The following is a 20,052-nucleotide window of genomic DNA, read 5'->3' as shown; positions in this document are numbered from 1 at the left end:
TTAAAGAGAACAAATGTTTTTTATAACATAATAAAAAAATAGCGATAAAGATAAAGATATAAAATAATTTGCACCATAATATGTAATATTACAATTGTTTTTTTCTGGTATTTTAGAAAACATAAACTTTATTTGATTATTTTCTACTAGTTTTTCTTTGATGGGGTGCATAAAAAATTATATAATTTCTCAGAAGCTAATTTTATAACAATTATACAACTCTTTTATTTAACTTACAAGTTCTAATTAATCGATAAAAAGATAACACCTTTTTTTTTTATGGTGAGATATTCTAGAAATTTCGTGAACCAAAAACAAAAATAAACAAACAATGAACCTTCCTTGGGGGTATACGACATTTTCGCCTAAATATTTATCTAGCGTGGCGTGCGGGGTAAAATTAGGAACGTGCGAATTGTAATTGAACACGTCTTGCCGGCTCCTTTCCCTATAAATAAAACCTTTTACTCAAAATTCACAAATAATTTATTCATTTATACGATTGCAATCAAATCCAAATAACAAAAATCCTTAAATATTTTTCTCTCTAATTCTCCCAAAGGTATTAATTCTTTCCGATTCTTATTATTCATATAATATATAATTTATGTGTAATTTGTGTATGTATATGTATTATTATTGTATCTGTAATCTATTTGATTAATACCTCTTTTATTTGATTAGATTTAGATTTTAGTTTATTTGTCAAAAATTGATGTGTTTGTTTAGGTGCTTTATTGATTTTGTTATTTATCTAATTGTAATCGTTATTACATTAAGGACCATCAAACACGTAAAGTGCCTTGTTATTTATCTAATATGTATCTGTAATTCTTTATTAAATTTTTATTAAAATTACTTTGGAGCTATGTGACAATGAGCTTATAATTTGTTCACTCCTGATCAGAAAAACTATTTATATATATATACTTGTTTGAAATCCATAATGTAATCTTTGTATTATTTGTGTACATATGTATCTGTAATCGTGATTTTTTTTGAGTTTGATGTTGAGATTTTCTAACGGAATTGTTTTTTGTTAATGTAGAATATGCAAATCTTTGTTAAGACTCTCACTGGTAAGACCATCACTCTGGAGGTCGAGAGCTCTGACACTATCGATAATGTTAAGGCTAAAATCCAAGACAAGGAAGGGATCCCCCCAGACCAGCAGAGGTTGATCTTTGCTGGCAAGCAGCTTGAGGATGGCAGGACCTTGGCAGACTACAATATCCAAAAGGAATCGACTCTCCATCTTGTGCTGAGGTTGAGGGGAGGTATGCAAATCTTCGTCAAGACTTTGACAGGGAAGACCATCACTTTGGAGGTCGAAAGCTCTGACACCATTGACAACGTCAAGGCAAAGATCCAGGATAAAGAAGGGATCCCGCCAGACCAGCAAAGGTTGATTTTTGCTGGCAAGCAACTCGAGGATGGAAGGACCCTGGCCGACTACAACATCCAAAAAGAGTCCACATTGCATTTGGTACTCCGTCTCCGTGGTGGTATGCAGATATTTGTGAAAACCTTGACAGGAAAAACCATCACTTTAGAGGTTGAAAGTTCTGATACGATTGACAACGTCAAGGCTAAGATTCAGGATAAAGAGGGGATCCCGCCAGACCAGCAAAGGCTTATCTTTGCAGGAAAACAGCTCGAAGATGGGCGTACTCTAGCAGACTACAATATCCAGAAAGAGTCTACCCTTCACTTGGTGCTGAGGTTGAGGGGTGGGATGCAGATTTTCGTGAAAACCTTGACCGGAAAGACCATCACTTTGGAGGTAGAAAGCTCCGATACGATTGACAACGTCAAGGCCAAGATTCAAGATAAGGAAGGTATCCCACCGGACCAGCAGAGGTTGATATTTGCTGGTAAGCAGCTGGAAGATGGCAGGACCCTTGCTGATTACAATATTCAGAAAGAGTCGACCCTCCATCTTGTGCTTCGTCTTCGTGGTGGGTTCTGAATGATATGCTGTTGAGTGATTCTTTGAATGTTATGGGTGGGATGGTTTATGTGAGACTATGATTTTATTTTAAGCTTTTCTGTCAGCATAAGTAATTACAGTTTCTATAATTGTTGTGTTTCTTGTTTTGTGATTCGTAATATCAGTTTATGGTGTCAATTGTAATGAGCAGTTATAGTTATGTTGTTTGGCAAGTAACCTGGAGCCTGCTTTCGAAAAATATAAGCTAGATTGTGTCAGATCACTCTCATAAGATTTGATCAGATTATCTATAGGTCTACAAGTTTTTGCCATCTTGATCAAATTCAGGTTATACTATAGCACAGTCAAACAATATGTTCGACGGTTAAATAAGAGACATAAGTGAACTAGGAGAGGATGATAATATGCAAGTGTAAAAGGAATGACCTATCGGTACCATTTTCATTAGACTCAAATGACGGCCATCTGCAATTTTTTCCATGTATGAAAGACTTGTATTAGACCAAAGAGTCGATATCAAGATCAAACATGTGACTTATTTGTACAGAAGTCCTTGAGCAAATGTCAGTGAGTGTCTCAGGGCGGATATGTGTTGGTGACGAATCCATTTGGTGGTACTAAATTTATTAAAGTGCATAAACCTTTTTTTGGCAATCTCATTTGATCCCCTTTTCTAATCTGTCACGATTAATAAATGGAAGTTGCAGAACTTAATCATATACACTGTCAAAATATGAACCACGGTTCTCATTATATCCACCCAACACGATTTCCGATCACCACATTGAAAACGCCCGGAGTCTAGTCACCCCATCAACCTAACCCGGTGCCATTGCCAGACCGCCACCGAAGTCATGATCCTCGTCATGGAGTCAACTTTCCCACTGCTTGTATTGACATTTTAGCTAAATATGATCAAGGTTCAGTAATATTATCAACAAAACATATTCTATTTCATCAAAACAGAGAAAAAAAAAAAAAGCTTCGTTAAAATTTGACAATCAATACAAAAATTAACGCTGTGAATTAATCCGTTACAGATGGGATGGATTATATGAAAAAAGGAAACTCAACATTAACAAACCATACACAGACCGTGTTTTTGTTTGTTAAGGCTACACAAACCGTGTTATTTAATATCTCTGTTTCATATACTTGACTCCCAAGTTTTAATCTTGTTCTAATATTACGGGTAACACAAAAAACCCTTTTAATACCCATCAATATATATATATATCGATATATCGATTACGCTCATTAATTAGGGTTCTTCTAAATTTGTCAACTTTTAGTTCGATAAATCACACCAACACATCATCAAAGATCTGACAAAAAAAATATGGAGGAGTTGAGAGACTACTTACAGAATTCGAATGGCAACATATTTGAAATCATCGACAAAGCTATCAGAGTTGCTGCTTCTGAATACCCACTCGAGTTTCAAAATAATAAACACAAGATTGTCGACGCGTTGTATTCATCTTCACTGATTACTAGCTCTGGTCAAGGGGATGCATCGCCCAAGAACCCCGAGAACCAAATAATACCGAAACAAAGTACTGTCATCCGAATAAAGCTGAAGAAGAAGGCCGAAGATAAATCTGACGGGGACACTACTAGTAGTCTTTATGATAAACGGATTGAGGAGGTTTTGAAAATCAAACGGATTCTTGAAAACAGTCAAGGTGAATCTGAATTAGTACGCGAGTTGTTATCCAAGGTCCGAAACATGGGGTTGGGTCTTGATGTTCTGAAGGCAACCGGGATAGGAAAAACGGTTAACGTTCTTCAAAAACATACATCAAACGATGTTAACCAGATTGCAAAGACACTGATTACACAATGGAAGAGTTTATTGCATGAAAGGTTCGAGAAACAATCAACTGCAGTGAAACTATCTTCCGAAAAGCAAGTAAAGCAAACGAGTACAGATATGGAAAAAAGGTCCCAAAGAGATTCTGGAAAAAGTACAGTGGTGGTTGGGTCCAAGATGGCAACAAAGAATCAGAAGGGAGAAAGTAGTATGGAAGAAAAATTCCAACTTGCAAAACGAAAGTTGCAGCATAGTTACCAAGAAGCAGAAAATTTGAAGAAGCAACGAAAAATACATGTGATCGAGTTTCACGAGCTCCCCAGGCACGGCCTTCTCCCCACACAACAACGTCAACTTAAGAGTAGCAACGACCAGTTGAGAAGACGGGCCAATCTGCATAGCAGAACTCCTCGATTAGTTCCCACATATTAATATTTTTGAATTAAGAGTTATATGACTAATTAGTTTATTTTTTTAATTTCTTCATGTAAAACATTCAGCTGTATGCAAATCTTATTCTTTTGTATAGTCATCTTTATGTTTTGGTGAATCATTATGAGGGATCTAGAAGGTCGTGTCACTGAATATGTAACCTAAAATATGTTTGAAAACAACATTTACTGACAATGCATGTATAAATCAGTATCTATAAGTTCATTTACTTAAACTGTACATTAAAAGTGTTCACGATTTTATATCCTATCATATTAGCTGTTATCGTAGTGTCAGATTGATCAATGGTGCCTGAGGTTTTGTAATGTAAAGCCTGTTGTAATGATGTAGTTTATGTGGTGGATGCAAAGATCTGTTGTAATCTAAAGGCCTGGCAAAGTGGGCGGGGCGGGTGGGTCGGGCAGGTTTGGTTCTTAAGAAACTGAACTGTCGGTCAATGGGTGTTCTTGAAACAACTTTTAGAAGGGCAATGGAGAACGACTAAAAAAACAGATGAGAGCTCAATTTTTTAATTCTTCATCCACTCTTTCGAGCATGAGTCAATGATTAAAGTTTTTGGCAAAGCGTTAGTAATGACTTATGATCAAGCCTCTATGAGAAAACAACGATTACCCAAAAGATATGTTCCTATTCGTTGACTTTCAAATGAGAAGGAAACCACTGCTGATGCTTGCCCTGCTTCTGACACTTTTGACAATGTCAAAACAAAGATTCAACATAAAGAAGGTAGCCCCCCATTTGGTCCTGCTTGATGATTACAACGTCCATTTGGTCCTCCGTCTTTGTAGAAGTATTGACTGGAAGTAGAAAGCTCAGGATCTATTGACCATGTGAAGAAAAAAATTCAAGATAAGGAAGGGATCCCGCATTCCCATCTAATCAACACAACTTGAGGATGGACGTTGCCTTGCCGACTACAACATCCATAAGGAATCAATTCTGCCTTTGGTCCTTCGTATTTGTGAAAACTTTGACAAGGAAAAGCATACTTTGGAGGTTGAAAGCTCGGATACTATTGATAATGTCCAGGCAAACCAAAGATAAGGAGGGGATCCCGCTGGAGCAAAGAGGCTTATATTGCAGGTAAACAGCTTGAAATTGGCCGTAGATTGGCAGATTATAACATTCAGAAGGAGTCGACAGTCAATCTTGTCCAGAGAGGCAGATCTTTGTGAAGACGTCGACTGGGAAGATCATTACCCTGGAAGTCGAAAGTTCAGACACGATTGAAAATGTGAAAGCTAAGATTCAAGAAAAGGAGGGTATCCCACCGGACCACATTGAAAATGTGAAAGCTAAGATTCAAGAAAGAAACATCCACAACACGAATAACACTACCACGAGAGTGTTTTAAGCAGAGAAACCGCGGCCAAAAAGACCTGAAGTAGCAAAATGTGTCTATCAAGAATTCAAGATACTATTCCTTTACAAGATTCAATATCACAATCGCACATCCTGATATCATCTTCTGTCGTTGCATAAGAAACATGGTAAACAAAAAGAATGAAGCCCAAGTGACTAAGGACTCAATTTTTTTCGTGGGCAAAACATAGACTTTACTCAAACCACATACATATTTACATACATACAAGATACATTTTCACCATTTGATTCTTTACAAATTTCTAACCTAAAACAAATCAATATCTAAATAGTTGTTACCAGTAGGATTCACATCCACATTCTCTGATGATGCTACTGGCACGTCAGGTGGAGTTCCACACCGGACCAACGCCCAATACTCTGAAAGAAGGGGTGCTGTTTAATCTCTGTCGTCCCTCTCCTATAAGCAAGCCTATGTTGTGGTCCTTTTACCAACAAACCCCTCATCAAATCCCTTGCTGCAAAACTAACCGAGGGTGTTTCTGGAAACCTCAGTGGATGTCCAACAACAGTAAACAATGTTGCCCGGCTATTTGCCCTTTAAACGTTGTTGTCCCAAACAACAGCTCTTAAAGGAAGATCCCGAAAGTCCACCAATCAACAGAACTTCCGCGTGGCCTTCACCCTTGATGATTTCCGGTGCCAAGTACTCGTGGGTCCCACAAACGACATTGACCGTGCATTTGTCGGCTCTGCAATAAGCTCAGGCAGTGGGATCATTTGGTAGTATATCTCCATTTCCTGTTTAGATCTCTTTTCTTTGTTTTGCTTGTTCATGGATCGGGGACTGAATCACATGGGTTGCAAACAGGATGGCTGGAACATACAGGATGGTTCGATACATGAGCGCTGTATACGTGGTGCAGAGTTTTTGGTTCCATGGTAGTTTTTGGCGGTCAACATGTAAATCTCCACCTGGACAATACTCCATCACCAAACAAGACAACTTCTCGGTGTCAAAATGGGAATACAAAGTGGGCAAAAAGGGATGATCTAAAGACTGCAGGATTTCCTTCTCTCTTTGTGCCCTTGAGAGCTTGTTCCTGCTCGATAAATTTGCTTAATCCATCATTGTGATTATCCGTTATCAGCATCGTCCCTATCTTGCTTTCAGTATGTTGCTTCCATTTGTGATTGGTGTTTTATGACAAAATCAGTTGAGTTATATGCTTTCATTCCCTCCAATCTCCCCTGTTCCTTCCTAGACAAAAGGTTCATGTTTGGGGTTTAAAAAATGTTTCTCGGATTGATCTTAGTTATCTATGCAAGTTGCTACCTTGGAAAATGGGTTTACAAATTATTTTTTAGGTTTGGTTTCCTGGTAAAGTTATCAAATTCTGGGTGTCTAATGCAAGGTTTATGAGATTCTGCAGTCTGCTTAAATTTTGAATTCGGTTCATAACTCATGAAGCCAACGACTACAAACCCAAACGATACCCATTACCAAGACATCATACCTCAAACATGATGAACACAATCTAGAAATAGTGATGTATATGCACAAGAATATGGAATATTTGGGTAAGTTTGGGCTCATATGATGGTCTTATATTGCAACCAAACATCTGGATTTTTAAAACTCAGGAGAACTATCAGACGACCTAAGCATCAAGAGTATATACAGATGGACCAAAGTCATTGGAAAAAAGAATCAAGACAGAAGGATAAGGAGCTTGATTTCTCTGGTTCAAAGGGTAATCTCTTGGCATAACTTTCAAAGAATAATCTACCCCAAGCTTGCATATGTTCCTGTTATGTTCGACAAAAGGATCTTCTTTACAATCATATGGTGATGATTGATGTCACGTCATTTAGTTCATGAATCGTTGGAGGAAAAGGCGAGCCTGACAAGTATGGTCAATGTATAAATTGATTGTAGAACATGAGCTAGTACCAACCCATGACGGATTGACTCATGAATTTAAAACACCACCATGCACAGCCATTTGAAATAGAGTAAGGAACACTTTATCAAGCCGAGGGTGTGAATGAAATAAGTAAACCAATATATATACATATATATGACATAAATGGACTACACAATAGTAAAAAGGATTGGGTTGAGATATTTTAGTGATACTGGATTAAGGGGTATATTAACTAAAACTAGTTATGTTAGAAGGGAAATAAATGGATAATTTCTTCAAACGGTTACTTTCATTTTGTACAGGCTAATTTTAATAAACGATAAGTAACTAGGTTATCAAAGTCATGTAGAAGATACAACTTCAAAAATTAAAAGTCCACTTGATTGTAATGGTTATTATATAATAAGCTATAAAATCCGAGTCCAGTTCTCCCTTTATGTAGTTTGTTTACTAAAATTAGTATTTATGTTTACTTATCATCAAAACTAATTACGTAGCTCTGATCACCTAACCATATCTCTGGCCATCACATCCACCCAACACACTTTCCAATCACCACATCCAAAATACCCTGAGCTCTCGTCATCCCATTAACTTAACCCGCCACGCTCTATAATCGGCGCCATTGCCAGACCGAAGCCATCATCCCCCTGCTTTGAGAAAGTAGGATAGAGACTCTTCAATAATATCATCAAAAAGACAATTTTATGTTCAAAGGTACTTGTAAGAAATACACACATATTTTTCTTTTCTGACATCTTACAAAAAATTTCTCATCTTGTGTGTTGGCCAAAGATAGTGTGGTTTAATTTTTTTGAAGTTCTATGCTACAATATTTCACACAGGCATAAAATTTGACAATCAATACAAACATTAAACTTTATGAATGAATCCATTAGAGATGGATGGATTTTAGAAAAAAAAGGAAATTAACTCAAACCATACACATAGTTTGGAATATGGAACTATTATATACACCCATGTCTTTTATATATTATACCATGTCTATAATAACTCAAGATTTAAATTGTACATTTGTTGACAATTGAATAGTAACAACATATATAGTATCATGATAAAGTGCATAGTTAAAGTGTAATTAAAACGTGAGTAACAATATTAACAAGTATCAAATGAAGTTTATTTTTAAAGTTTGAATAACAGCATTGTATGCTATATTAAATGAACATGCCAGCCATGACATGTTGATCATCATGCAAAATGTTAATACAATGAAACAAGGACTCGTCATCATCCATATTATTACCACACATAATCGATGCTTCATATGATGAGTCGTCATCAGTTAACTTGCTGAAAGCATTGATGAACTCACTGAGTGACTCGAATTGATGAGTCAACTCAGCCAAGTGAGCTCTAAGGACCGAATTTTCAAAATCTATATCGAGGAACATTTGAGTTGTATCTTTTAAACTGATAGCCATGTATTTGTTGTCACTCACGAGTTGACTCACTTGCTCCGCAAGATCATTCGCATGGTTCTTCTTGCGTATCCTTGATCTCCTAGCCGATTCTCTGTTGGATATCATTCGTTTACGTTTCCTCAAGACTGATTCTTGATGATCATCTAAACTTGACTCTGGATGCTGCTTGGTTAACTCCATAATATGTTACTCAATGAAATATTATTATAAATTAAGAAAACATGATCACCAAAAAAAAAAAAGAGATGTTATGAAAGTGAAGGGTATTAAACTTAATTGTTTCACAAGAAGACGTAGAACCAATACAGAAAGATGACTGACAAAGATTGGACTAGATGGATACTGCGGCGAAGGGTTGTAGTCTTTAGTGCGAAACCAGATAAGAGGGCTTCACTGATCACCGGAGACATGATCATGACGGTGCACCACCAACAACCACCATGTGTTATAGTGATGAAACTATTTTTGTAATTTCTTTTAGGGACTAATAAGGTGACATACAAAGGAGTGATTGATTCAAGATTATTTATACATGTTGTCCACCATGGGAACTATATATAAAGAGGGTTCTTGAGATATGTCACTTTTCTATTATCTATTTTATCTCATCGATCATTATTATATAACGAGATATGTTACCCGGACGTTGCCCCGGGAGACATTATATTTATTGTGTTCCGTACTATGTAAGAATTATTACATGATTTTAGAAACATTATTTAGCTCAAAACCTGAGTTGATATTGATTTTTTAATGGGTAAGCAATTATAAATTAGAAAAATTCGACGGTATTAATTTTATAACAGATTAATATATTATATAAATTTTAAAAGATAATAAGTATGAAAATAGAATATTTAAAACAAAAAAACAAAATAATAATACAAACATAATTAAAGCTAATTTTCCAAATCATTGAAAATAGAAAGTGAAACCAAAATAATCCATAATAATAAAACATCAACCGAAATAACATTGAAACTAATAAGTATTGCAAATAAATTTTTCTGAGATGGTTAGGTGTATATATTGAAAACATACACCATACTGTTATGTGTATATATACTATGTAATAGTTCACTTGTACTAAGATGAGATAATTTTAAAAAGAGAAAAGTGAGTATGAGGCTGTTATGCATACAATTTGGGTGAAAAACCTCTCACATACCAATATTTTAATATTTTGAATAAATGTTTAGCCCCCATGATTTTTATGATTTAAAAAAAGGTACGTGAAGGGTTTTTCACCCAACTTGGGTGTCTAATAGCCTCATAGTCCCTTCCCCTTTTAAAAATGTTACAAACTTAAAAAATAATAATATACAATTAAAATAAGTGATCTTTTGTAAATAAATTGGAAGCAAATTTAAAAGATCAAAACATAATTTGTCAATCCCAAAATTAAGAATATAAGATGAGTCCAAAAGAAAATGAAGCAGCCCATTAAAAAAATGAAAATGGGCCCAAAGAAATAAATTGGCCCGTTACTATTCTTTACACGTAATTTCGTACCTTTGTTTTTAATATATATATTAATTACCTTGAAAACAATATACTATTACTAACAACTAGGAATATCTAGTCTCGCATTTGAATTATCCTGTTGAAACTATTACATTATTTTAGTGTATTTATATTACCTTCAACCGGTTAATTAAAAACTAAAAAATAATTAAATTGTAGTTGAAAACTCGAATGAGGTACATGTTGCAAAATCCTCAATATATTAGTTGAATTCAATCGGCATGCGATATCCCACTATAGTAATGCCAATAAAAAGAGAAAATGAGAGACCTAAAGTAGAGAAAATAAAAATAATGATACATGTGTGGCCATAAAAATATTGAATGACCTAAAAGGAAAAATTGTAAATAAACCAAAAAGTCACCCATAGTAAAATTCTCGAACGGGATGCGATATTACAAAATCTGAATAATGATACGGGTTGTGACATGGATGTATAGTAACACGCTATGTAAGCGAGTTAAATAGTTACACTATTCTAGTGTTATTATGTTGAATCTTCAAACCAATTATTTAAAAGTCATATGGTCATGGATATGTTTATGAAACCAAGAATTAACCCATAATTAGAAAACCCGAACGGTATACAATGTGGAAAAATCTTTAACATACTACTGTAGTTGAAATTCCAGCAGAATGCAATTTGACAAAATACGAATAGTGGTACAGGGTGTGGACATAAAAACGTTGAATGACTAAAAGGAAAAAAAAATATGAAACAACCAAGAAGTAACCTATAGTAGAAAATTCGAACGGAATGCGATGTAACAAATTTAAATAGTATTATAGGTTGTGACATGAACAAATAGTAACTTGCCACACAGGCGAGTTACTATTCATATTATATTGCTTTAGTATGGTGTATATATATATATAATATCTAATTATTTTCTTATTACTTTGTATTATCATCTAATCCTCTACGATTTTGGTAGACGTACCTATTATCTCTTAGAAAATAAATAAAAAATAATGTACTTGGATTGATTAAGGACACATAGCCCACCGTCTCTACTGACTAAACGTTACCTATAAAACTTAAAGCAACGCATCGCTTTGCAAAGTGACACAAGTTTAGCCATATCTAAAAAGTGCAATTATTCTAAGTATATATTAAATTTAATTAAATATTAAATATATCTCTAGCTTGTCAACTAATTATATTAACTACCAATATATTAAAACAGGATTAAGATGTTCTTAAAACAACACGTAGTGAAAAATTTAACCAAAATCTTTATGAATTAACAAAATCACAAATTACTAGTCTTTTATAAAAGCTTACTACATAAACATATTCAGAATATGTTTACATACAAAAATTACAATCCTTTTTAAAAAATTATATGCATAAACATATTCACATATGTCTACAACCATCTACACAAATTAAAGCCTTTTATAATCCTTTTCTACATATAGATATTTACCATGTTTATAACATATCGTTATGGAAGAAACCAATTAAATCCTAGTAAAAACCTTCATGCCTCATCTTATTGACAAAGGACTTCTCGATATACCTTTCAAAGGTTTCGAGCCCGTGACCAACATTTGGCTGAAAGACATAAGAGACATTAAATGTTCAGTTAACCATTATCCTTATTAGATATATATAAATAAACTAAATAGATAACCATTAATTATCTTTATTAAATTACATATATATAAATATAAATTAATTTTATTATGTATTTATAAATAAATTAAATAATTAATCATTAATTACCTTTAATAGATAAATATAAATAAATTAAATAGTTAACCATTAACTACCCGTATTTAATTGTTTCAAAATTGTTATATATCACTCGACTTTTAATTATATATAGATATAGATGGTTCTGATAGTTTGATTGTAATTCACAATAGTGTATAAGGTAGTAACAATTTAGTAAAGTTAGTTTTGATTCAGACGTGCTGGAGGTAATTTTAACCAACAAATCGCTAGACATCCAACCCCTCCTCATAGAAAGTACCTTGAGTTGAGAAACCTAAGACTCGAACATGGGAAACTAAATTTGTATTTTTGTATCTTGACATATAGTATTTTGTTGGTTGTTTTTTTTATATAATATAAGGTTTAGTATCTTGAAGTGTAAGAAACTTTTACACTTTTTCTATTGTATGAATATAACTTAGATTTGATGCATTGTAGAAAGAAAGTTTATAAACCTATTCAAATAATGTAAAAGTGTATACGTGGCAAATTATATGAGCTAACAAGTGTTATTTTTTGATTGGTGCATGTCAAAATGTTACGTTATTTGAAAAATTTTACAAAGTTTTTTCCTACAATGTATCAAATGTTAGTTACATTCATACAATAGAAAAAGTATAAAAGTTTATTACGGTTCAAAATACTACCTATAATATATCTACGCCGTTTGAAAAAGGAAAAAATTCATATATATATATACCACTTTGATCTAACTCTATTCCTACGGTCCTACCACCAAATTATATACCACTTGATCTAACACCAAGTACTCATTTAGTTGAGCATGATTGATCTCTCATTAACAAGGTTTATATAATTACATCCATATATTGATTGGTCCCGCTTTTCATTTTTACTTCCAGGAATCATTCGCTTAATTAGTTCCGAATAATAGGATATAACATTTTATCTTGTTGAAATAATAAGGTCCAAATCTAAGTATCTAACCAATGAAAATGAGCCATCAAGTGCTGACCCCTGATTTGAACTTTTAGCTGATCACCGTCCATCTATACTTTATTTACAACTTTGAGGGCTTGGTGATGTATGTTACTTCTCGATCTTACCTGTTTTCCCTTTTTTGTTTGCTTGTTTTTTTTTTTTAATTTTTTTTTTTAACTTGTACTTCTATTTTTATTTTATCAAGGCTACGATTCTATGAATCATGCGTCTGATATTGAACCTTATTAATATGTTTTTCTGTTATCTAAGGCTACTATTCTAATCTTATTATTAATCATGCTCATTTTGATATTAAGCTAGCTTTTGAGTGGTTGGTAGATGGTGGATGGTATTATTTTATAATAATTATTAATTAGTATACTTGTTGAGCTATAATAGGAAACTGGTGACATCATAACCTACATTATTGGCAATCAAGATATACTAAAATACTTCCTCAATTATATCATTATCCAAATTTATACATCCATAACCTGTTGCATTTGTTTTGTTTTCAATTGGTTGTCAACTACATGACATAAGCTAATGGCTAAGGGAGAAAAAAATTGAATTAAAATATCATGTTCGGTGAAGACCAAAATAAAGGATTTAAATCCCCCGGCTCAAAATTAAATGATGATGCATTTGACATACTGTATCAGATTGGGAATTGATATTGTTACAACAAATTTTAGCTATTTATAACAAATTCTGTATAATATAGTTGTACATTGCGTAATACAATTTGTATTTTTGTTATAGATTGACTAAATTTTGTTGTATATTAGATTGAATAGTTGTATTGTTTTTACTTTATCTACCCCACATGAAAGTCATTGATTAAAATTAGATAATCATTTTCATTACAGAACAAACACGCAACAAGTAGCGTCATTGATTCTCTTTTATCACAATCCCTCGGGAAATTTAAAAACAATATTCATAGACCTTGACATTGTAACGTTATTGTGCATGAACCGTTTGACCCTGCGTGCCAAGTAGCTCAATGACCCATATGCGAGAAAACTAAAGGTATCAAATGCAAATGGTATAAATATGCGTTGGTTGTCCAGACACGTCTTTTCATCTGGTAGTGTTTAGCCATTTTGCGTAAAACAACTTCAATTTCAAAGCAACATGACCCAATATTGTGAACGTACCGCATCCTAAACCCACGAATGAGTAAACCTTTATTAGATCCACTTACACATATTTTCCTATTTATCCAAAAACCATGACTAATGAGGTATTCCTGATTACAATGAAATGGGTCATTTGCACTTACATTTGCTTTCTTCTTTTATCAAGGCGGTTAACATTATACAGTACATAACTTATCATCAAAGTATTACAAGCTGTCTTATGTCAACAAATAATATGGAACAAGTAGATCGATGTTCATAAATCAGAAAATAGGACATCAAAAGTATAGAAGCAAAACCAATTTAATTGTACAAATACATAAACAGAAACTTATAAATAAATCACATTTATTGGTTGCCAGACCCATCTTAATTTCTGACATAATATGATTTTTGCTTAAGAAGGCTTCTATATAGCGAGTTGTTAAAAGACTAGTGCATGTACAAGAGAAGAGAGGGATAAAATGAGATCACATGTCCAATCCATCCAATTAACATTGCAATTATGAAGCCTATTAGTAAACCAAAGATAGTTGAAGGGTTTGATGTCGTGGCCTAATTGTATTTGATCACCCGCTTCGCGTTAGAAAGAAAGGTGATAAGATTTCTATACTTAAGAACCCAAATGCGCTCTAATGGTAGCGTCGATAAATTAATTAACCCTTTAAGTTTGAAGAGAGTTGGAGCTTGAAGGTGGAGTTCAAGCTCCAAATGCATATAATTGACAACCCACCAATAGAGGTAGTAGTAGGCATGGGGACACGACCGTGGTTACATGGTTCATGGTACGCTTCGGTATTGGCTATGAAAAACTTGATCAGAGGGGTAGGCTAATTTCAGTCAGCTCCATGTGGTACAATTTACGCAAAATTAAAATACAATACTCGTAATAAATAAAAACAAAACTCGCTAGATCTCTGGGAATTTGATGAACCAACAACATCATTTGGGTAGAACTTGCAAATCATACTTGATATGGTACACCAGTATCAAAAACAAAACTGGCTACCAATCTAGTGAATTATATGTGCCTATATATGCACGTAACCAATTTATAATGGATATCCAAGTATCATCACAAATTGGGCATCTGAGCAAGTTGAGCTCCACATTTTTCTCGTTCAAATTGCATCAGGTATTCAAGTGGCAAGTCTTTGGAGGGCCATTCTCCAAATGAGGATGCTAACTTTGATGCAAGAAAGTGAATTTCATGTAGTACCCATGATGTCAGTGGAAATCCCCACAAGGTTGTCAACTATGTGTGGTATGCTCCAAGAGTCACATTCATCCAATAGTCCAAAGTTAGCAATCAATTCTTGAAGCTCCATTCATTGGTCCCATTCATGCCTGGTATGCTCGGTCGTAAGGTTGCGCCTTTGGGACTAATTATGTATCCAAATGCCGTTTCTTAAATTACATCTATTCTGTATCATAACTTTCTTATCACTGTCAAGGAGATGTAATCTTTGGGTATTCATTTTTAAGACGAAAATGTAACACTCCCAAATATCATTCAAAAAATCTAGTAGTTTCATCTTTTGCCCACTTTGCTCTTGAAAAGAGATGGAAGGTCGTCGGTATAAATTTTTGTTAAGTCTTTGTATAAGTATAGGATGTTCATCAATCATCCAATTATGTACCGGTGTAGATGTAAGACTTTTCCGGTTAGAAACTCCGGCATTGCTAATAATGGATGACAACACTAAAATCAGCTTATGAAAAGTGACATACACTTATAGACTATGCCAACCAATACACATTTTAGAACTTGAACACTTACATGATCAATAAAACTTGCTTTTAAGGATTTTGGTCAATAACATGCACAAAAAGATGGTAACTTACCATATAAAAAGCCTACCCATGAATTTAAGGTACAACTTTTTATGCACGCTAATGACAAACTATAGGGCCGTCACGAGTAAAACCCATATCGTAATATAGATATGTAGAATCCAAATTGGAACAAAAACCAAAACATTTGAATACCACAATGTTTATGGATGCCTTAATATAGTTCAGTAAACAAAACTGACAAGTCTTTCTATATATAGAGTTAGCCCATGGCTATCTTTGAATCATCATCGGATATGCAGCAGCTTCAGGATGATAATGTAACATTTCCCTCAACATCTCCTCTCTGATCATTTCTTCGTTCATATTTTCATCAAAGTCCAAATTTATAGGCACACTGGCTGGCGGATTTTGACTGGGGTCAAACAAGCCCGCCATATAGGGGTGGTGCAAAGCCTCAGTCACAGTAATCCTTTTTGTCGGGTCAAATACAAGCATCCTTTTTAGCAAGTCTAGAGCTAAAGGATCGGCAAAAGGGTATAAAGAAGAAAGAGATATCCCTCTAGTGAACGGAAGCGTTTTAATGTACCTTCTAGCTTTTGTGTTATCAATAAAGGTAATATCGTCATCGTTTTGGCTTCCTAAAAAGTTGATTATTAGTTTCAGCTGGCTGAGGCATTCAGTCCCTGGGAAAAGCGGTTTCCTACCCAGAATTTCAGCAAATATGCATCCAACAGACCAGACGTCTATTGAGGTTCCATAGTTGTCACAACAAAGGAGAAGCTCGGGTGCCCGGTACCAACGTGTGACAACATATTCTGTCATAAACTGTTCACTACCCTGGCTAGTTCGTGCAAGACCAAAATCACATATTTTGAGCTCACAGTTTGCATTGACTAAGAGATTTCCAGGCTTAAGATCTCGGTGAAGTACGTTGGCAGAGTGAAGATACTTTAGACCTCGAAGCAACTGGTTTTCAAAACTATTGATCATTACAGTGCAAGGAAAAGATAACTAAAGAGAAAACAGATATTTCTGGCAAAATGGATGGGTTGGGTAACCAAATCAAAATGGGTTTGTTTGACCAGATATGCTTTTTGCCTAACATTTTAGAGCTTTTACATGTCAACTAACTCTGAAATATGATTACAAACTTATTTTAATGGCAGCCTAACTTTTGGATTAAAGGATTTAGGAAGATTTTATGTCTTTATCCATTTGGGCTTTAGCCCCTTCAACCCATTTTACCGGTATCTCTCTAAGTTACTCTTTAACCCATTAGCAATAAAAAAAATTTCAAAAATTTACCTATACTTATCTAACTGTATCCAAATTTTTACTTACTCGTTATAATTAAAAATGATTTTTAGTATATTAGACTATTAGTATAAGATCCGTGAATTTTACTAAGCGTCAAGCCATTTGTAAGCAAAAGTTTTAGAGAACTGACAAACAGAAAACTGTTGTTACTTATGGGCTGTATCTTTCCTATATAATCAATAGGAGCATTCTTGCAAATGGTAAAAGAAATTGGTACCTGAAACAAGAAGAATTTGCAGTGATCATTGGATAGGGGTTGTGGAGACTTGATAATATGATGAAGATCAGTATCCATCAACTCATAAACAAGATACACATCTTTGAAACTGTTTCTATAAATTGGAAACATGACATCTTTTAACCCAATCACATTTTCATGCTTAATATGTCGAAGAAGCTTCAACTCCCTCAGAGTTCTTACAGCATCAGTTGGGTTACCAAACACATTATTAATCTTCTTGATAGCAACTTTCTCGTTTGTTTCACGATTAAAAGAAGAACACACGACCCCATACGCTCCTCTGCCTATTGGTTTGATCGGTATGTATTTGGTATCGATTTCAAACAACGTTTGCCACATCGTGTAATAATGCTTCCCTGCTTGCTGAAATCCATTTGGTGGTTCAACATATGTTGCCATGTCCCTGTCCATTACAGAAAATAAATCTTTTTGTTAAACCCACATAAATAAATTTCAAAGTATACAAGTGGCTAAAATGTATCATAACTTCCAAAACCCACATTATTTGCAAGCAATAATTTGACAAAATACTAAAAACAATATGTTAAAAGTCTACAACAGCTTTGAAAATCCACTTGAATTCTTTAACAACTTGCAAAACCCACTTGAAATAATAATAGAACAATATGCTAAAAGTCTACAACAGCTTTTAAAACCACTTTAAGGCAAGCAGATAATTACAAAAATATGTATAAAAAAACTAACACTTAAAATCAAGCAAATTATTGGCCCAAATTTATAACAAGTTGCAAAAGTGGAAAACCCACATGCAATCAACAAAATATTGAAAAAAATGCATAACAAGAGAAACAACTTTCAAAACCTTAGTTGATATTTAAGCAATTCAACCAAATATGATCCAAGAAACTAGCAAAATAACCAAACATAATATATTATACTTGTCTATATGTTTGAGCTAGTGTGAAAAGATTCAAAATTTAAGAATCAATACCTTCTTGCTATAGATGGATCTTCTTCAAATCCTGAAAAAGAAATATTAAGATACAAAAAAACAACAAAGCGCCTGACTTTGCTATTTCCTCAAGCTTTCCAAATCCTCAGTTTCAGACACTTTGTTTGCTTTTCCTTAAGACAAAAGCAAAAGAAAATGTCTGGAATCCAACACTTTCGGCTCAAAATCTTTTCACAGAAATTCTGTCGACATTTTAAAGAATTATCATGTCCAATATTTCTGGGAAGTTGCATAAGGCAAGAATATATATATTGAGTAAATGTTTATATATAGACTAAAGTGGTTGTAATATATGAGAGGATCTCTACCCACTCAACTCAACAAGTTGAAATTAGGCATATATATAGGTAATATATAATAATTGTGATGATGGTCACATGAATGAAAATATATATGAAGAAAATTTGGAGTTAAACATCTTATTGTGAAGGAATATACTCATTTTTGATTGGTGATTTAGATTGGTTCATGCACATATGACATGATCATTTTATTTAAAGAAAGTAATGTTACAAGCTACAACAATAGCCCGTCCTTGGCTTGCCAGCTCGATCGGCTTGCATAATCCTTTTCATATTTTTAGCTTATTTAAATATATCGTATATGGTCGTTCAACAAGCTTTTAGTTTAATGGTTCGAATGAGAGTTAGGAGGTTTCGTTTTTTGGAGATACTAAATTCAAATCGAGACATGTATGTTATTATCAACTTGGAAACAACGAACTACTCATAACTGTTTTAAAGCCAATGAGTTGGTGATTGGTAATGTCTTAAACCTTGAGTAAATTCGCCAAAATTCGGATCTGAATTTCTACATTCGACCATTCATAGGAGTGGATCTTTAGGTGAGTTTTCGAAAGTTTTGAGTTTTATCTCAGGCATGGATGGTTCAAGTTCCGCATATTGCTCTGAATGTCAATATGGTGTCACGAATGCTAACTACTACTAATTAACTCGCTGTTAAAAAAATAATAATAGATAACTCTTTTTAAAATATATAGCTTTATTATATACTTGTTTTATATGTATATTCCATTTTAATATTTCATTGACTAAAGGGTCAAACATAGCTTTTTAGATTAAAACTGTAGTAATGAGTTGGTGAATCATTGGTAATGTCTTAAACCTTGGATAAATCTGTCAAAAATTCGGATCTGAATTTCTACATTCGACCATTCATAGGAGTGGATTTTTAGGTGGGTTTTCGAAAGTTTTGAGTTTCATCTCAGGCATTGATGGTTCAAGTTCCGCATACTACTCTGGATGTCAATATGGTGTCACGAATGCTAACTACTAATAATTAACTTGCTATTAAAAAAATAATAATAGATAACTCTTTTTAAAATATATTGCTTTATTATATACTTGTTTTATATGTATATTCCATTTTAATATTTCATTAAAGGGTCAAACATAGCTTTTTACATTAAAACTGTAGTAATGGGCTTAGATTAATAGTATATGTGTCGGGCTGGGTTAATTGG

At 33.8% G+C, this 20,052-nt stretch overlaps 3 protein-coding genes across 4 annotated transcripts; 1 reads left to right on the top strand and 2 right to left on the bottom strand.

The window, feature by feature from the left end:
- The first annotated feature begins 458 nt into the window (after positions 1-458).
- LOC122611077 (polyubiquitin 11-like) lies at positions 459-2,167 on the top strand. Its single transcript, XM_043784039.1, has 3 exons — positions 459-562; positions 1,049-1,354; positions 1,424-2,167. The coding sequence occupies exons 2-3, from the start codon at positions 1,052-1,054 to the stop codon at positions 1,967-1,969; spliced, it is 849 nt and encodes a 282-aa protein (XP_043639974.1). The 5' UTR covers positions 459-562; positions 1,049-1,051; the 3' UTR covers positions 1,970-2,167.
- A 6,469-nt stretch (positions 2,168-8,636) lies between these two features.
- Positions 8,637-9,421, bottom strand: LOC122609694 (bZIP transcription factor 2-like). Its single transcript, XM_043782642.1, has one exon. It carries the CDS (start codon positions 9,091-9,093, stop codon positions 8,647-8,649), a length of 447 nt encoding a protein of 148 aa, XP_043638577.1. The 5' UTR covers positions 9,094-9,421; the 3' UTR covers positions 8,637-8,646.
- Positions 9,422-16,135: 6,714 nt separating this feature from the next.
- On the bottom strand, positions 16,136-18,916 carry LOC122579236 (mitogen-activated protein kinase 7-like). 2 transcript variants are annotated; one of them, XM_043751359.1, is made up of 3 exons: positions 18,549-18,916; positions 17,573-17,999; positions 16,136-17,004 (listed from the first exon to the last, which is right to left on the bottom strand). In XM_043751359.1, the coding sequence occupies exons 2-3, from the start codon at positions 17,993-17,995 to the stop codon at positions 16,309-16,311; spliced, it is 1,119 nt and encodes a 372-aa protein (XP_043607294.1). In that variant the 5' UTR covers positions 17,996-17,999; positions 18,549-18,916; the 3' UTR covers positions 16,136-16,308. The 2 variants fall into 2 exon arrangements, with proteins under 2 accessions (XP_043607294.1, XP_043607293.1); XM_043751358.1 differs by lacking the exon at positions 18,549-18,916 and having other exon boundaries at positions 17,573-18,111.
- Positions 18,917-20,052: the final 1,136 nt, after the last annotated feature.

Source organism: Erigeron canadensis, chromosome 8 (genome assembly GCF_010389155.1).
Source record: "Erigeron canadensis isolate Cc75 chromosome 8, C_canadensis_v1, whole genome shotgun sequence".
Lineage (NCBI taxonomy): Eukaryota > Viridiplantae > Streptophyta > Magnoliopsida > Asterales > Asteraceae > Erigeron > Erigeron canadensis.
This window is presented reverse-complemented; position numbering and strand designations above follow the sequence as displayed.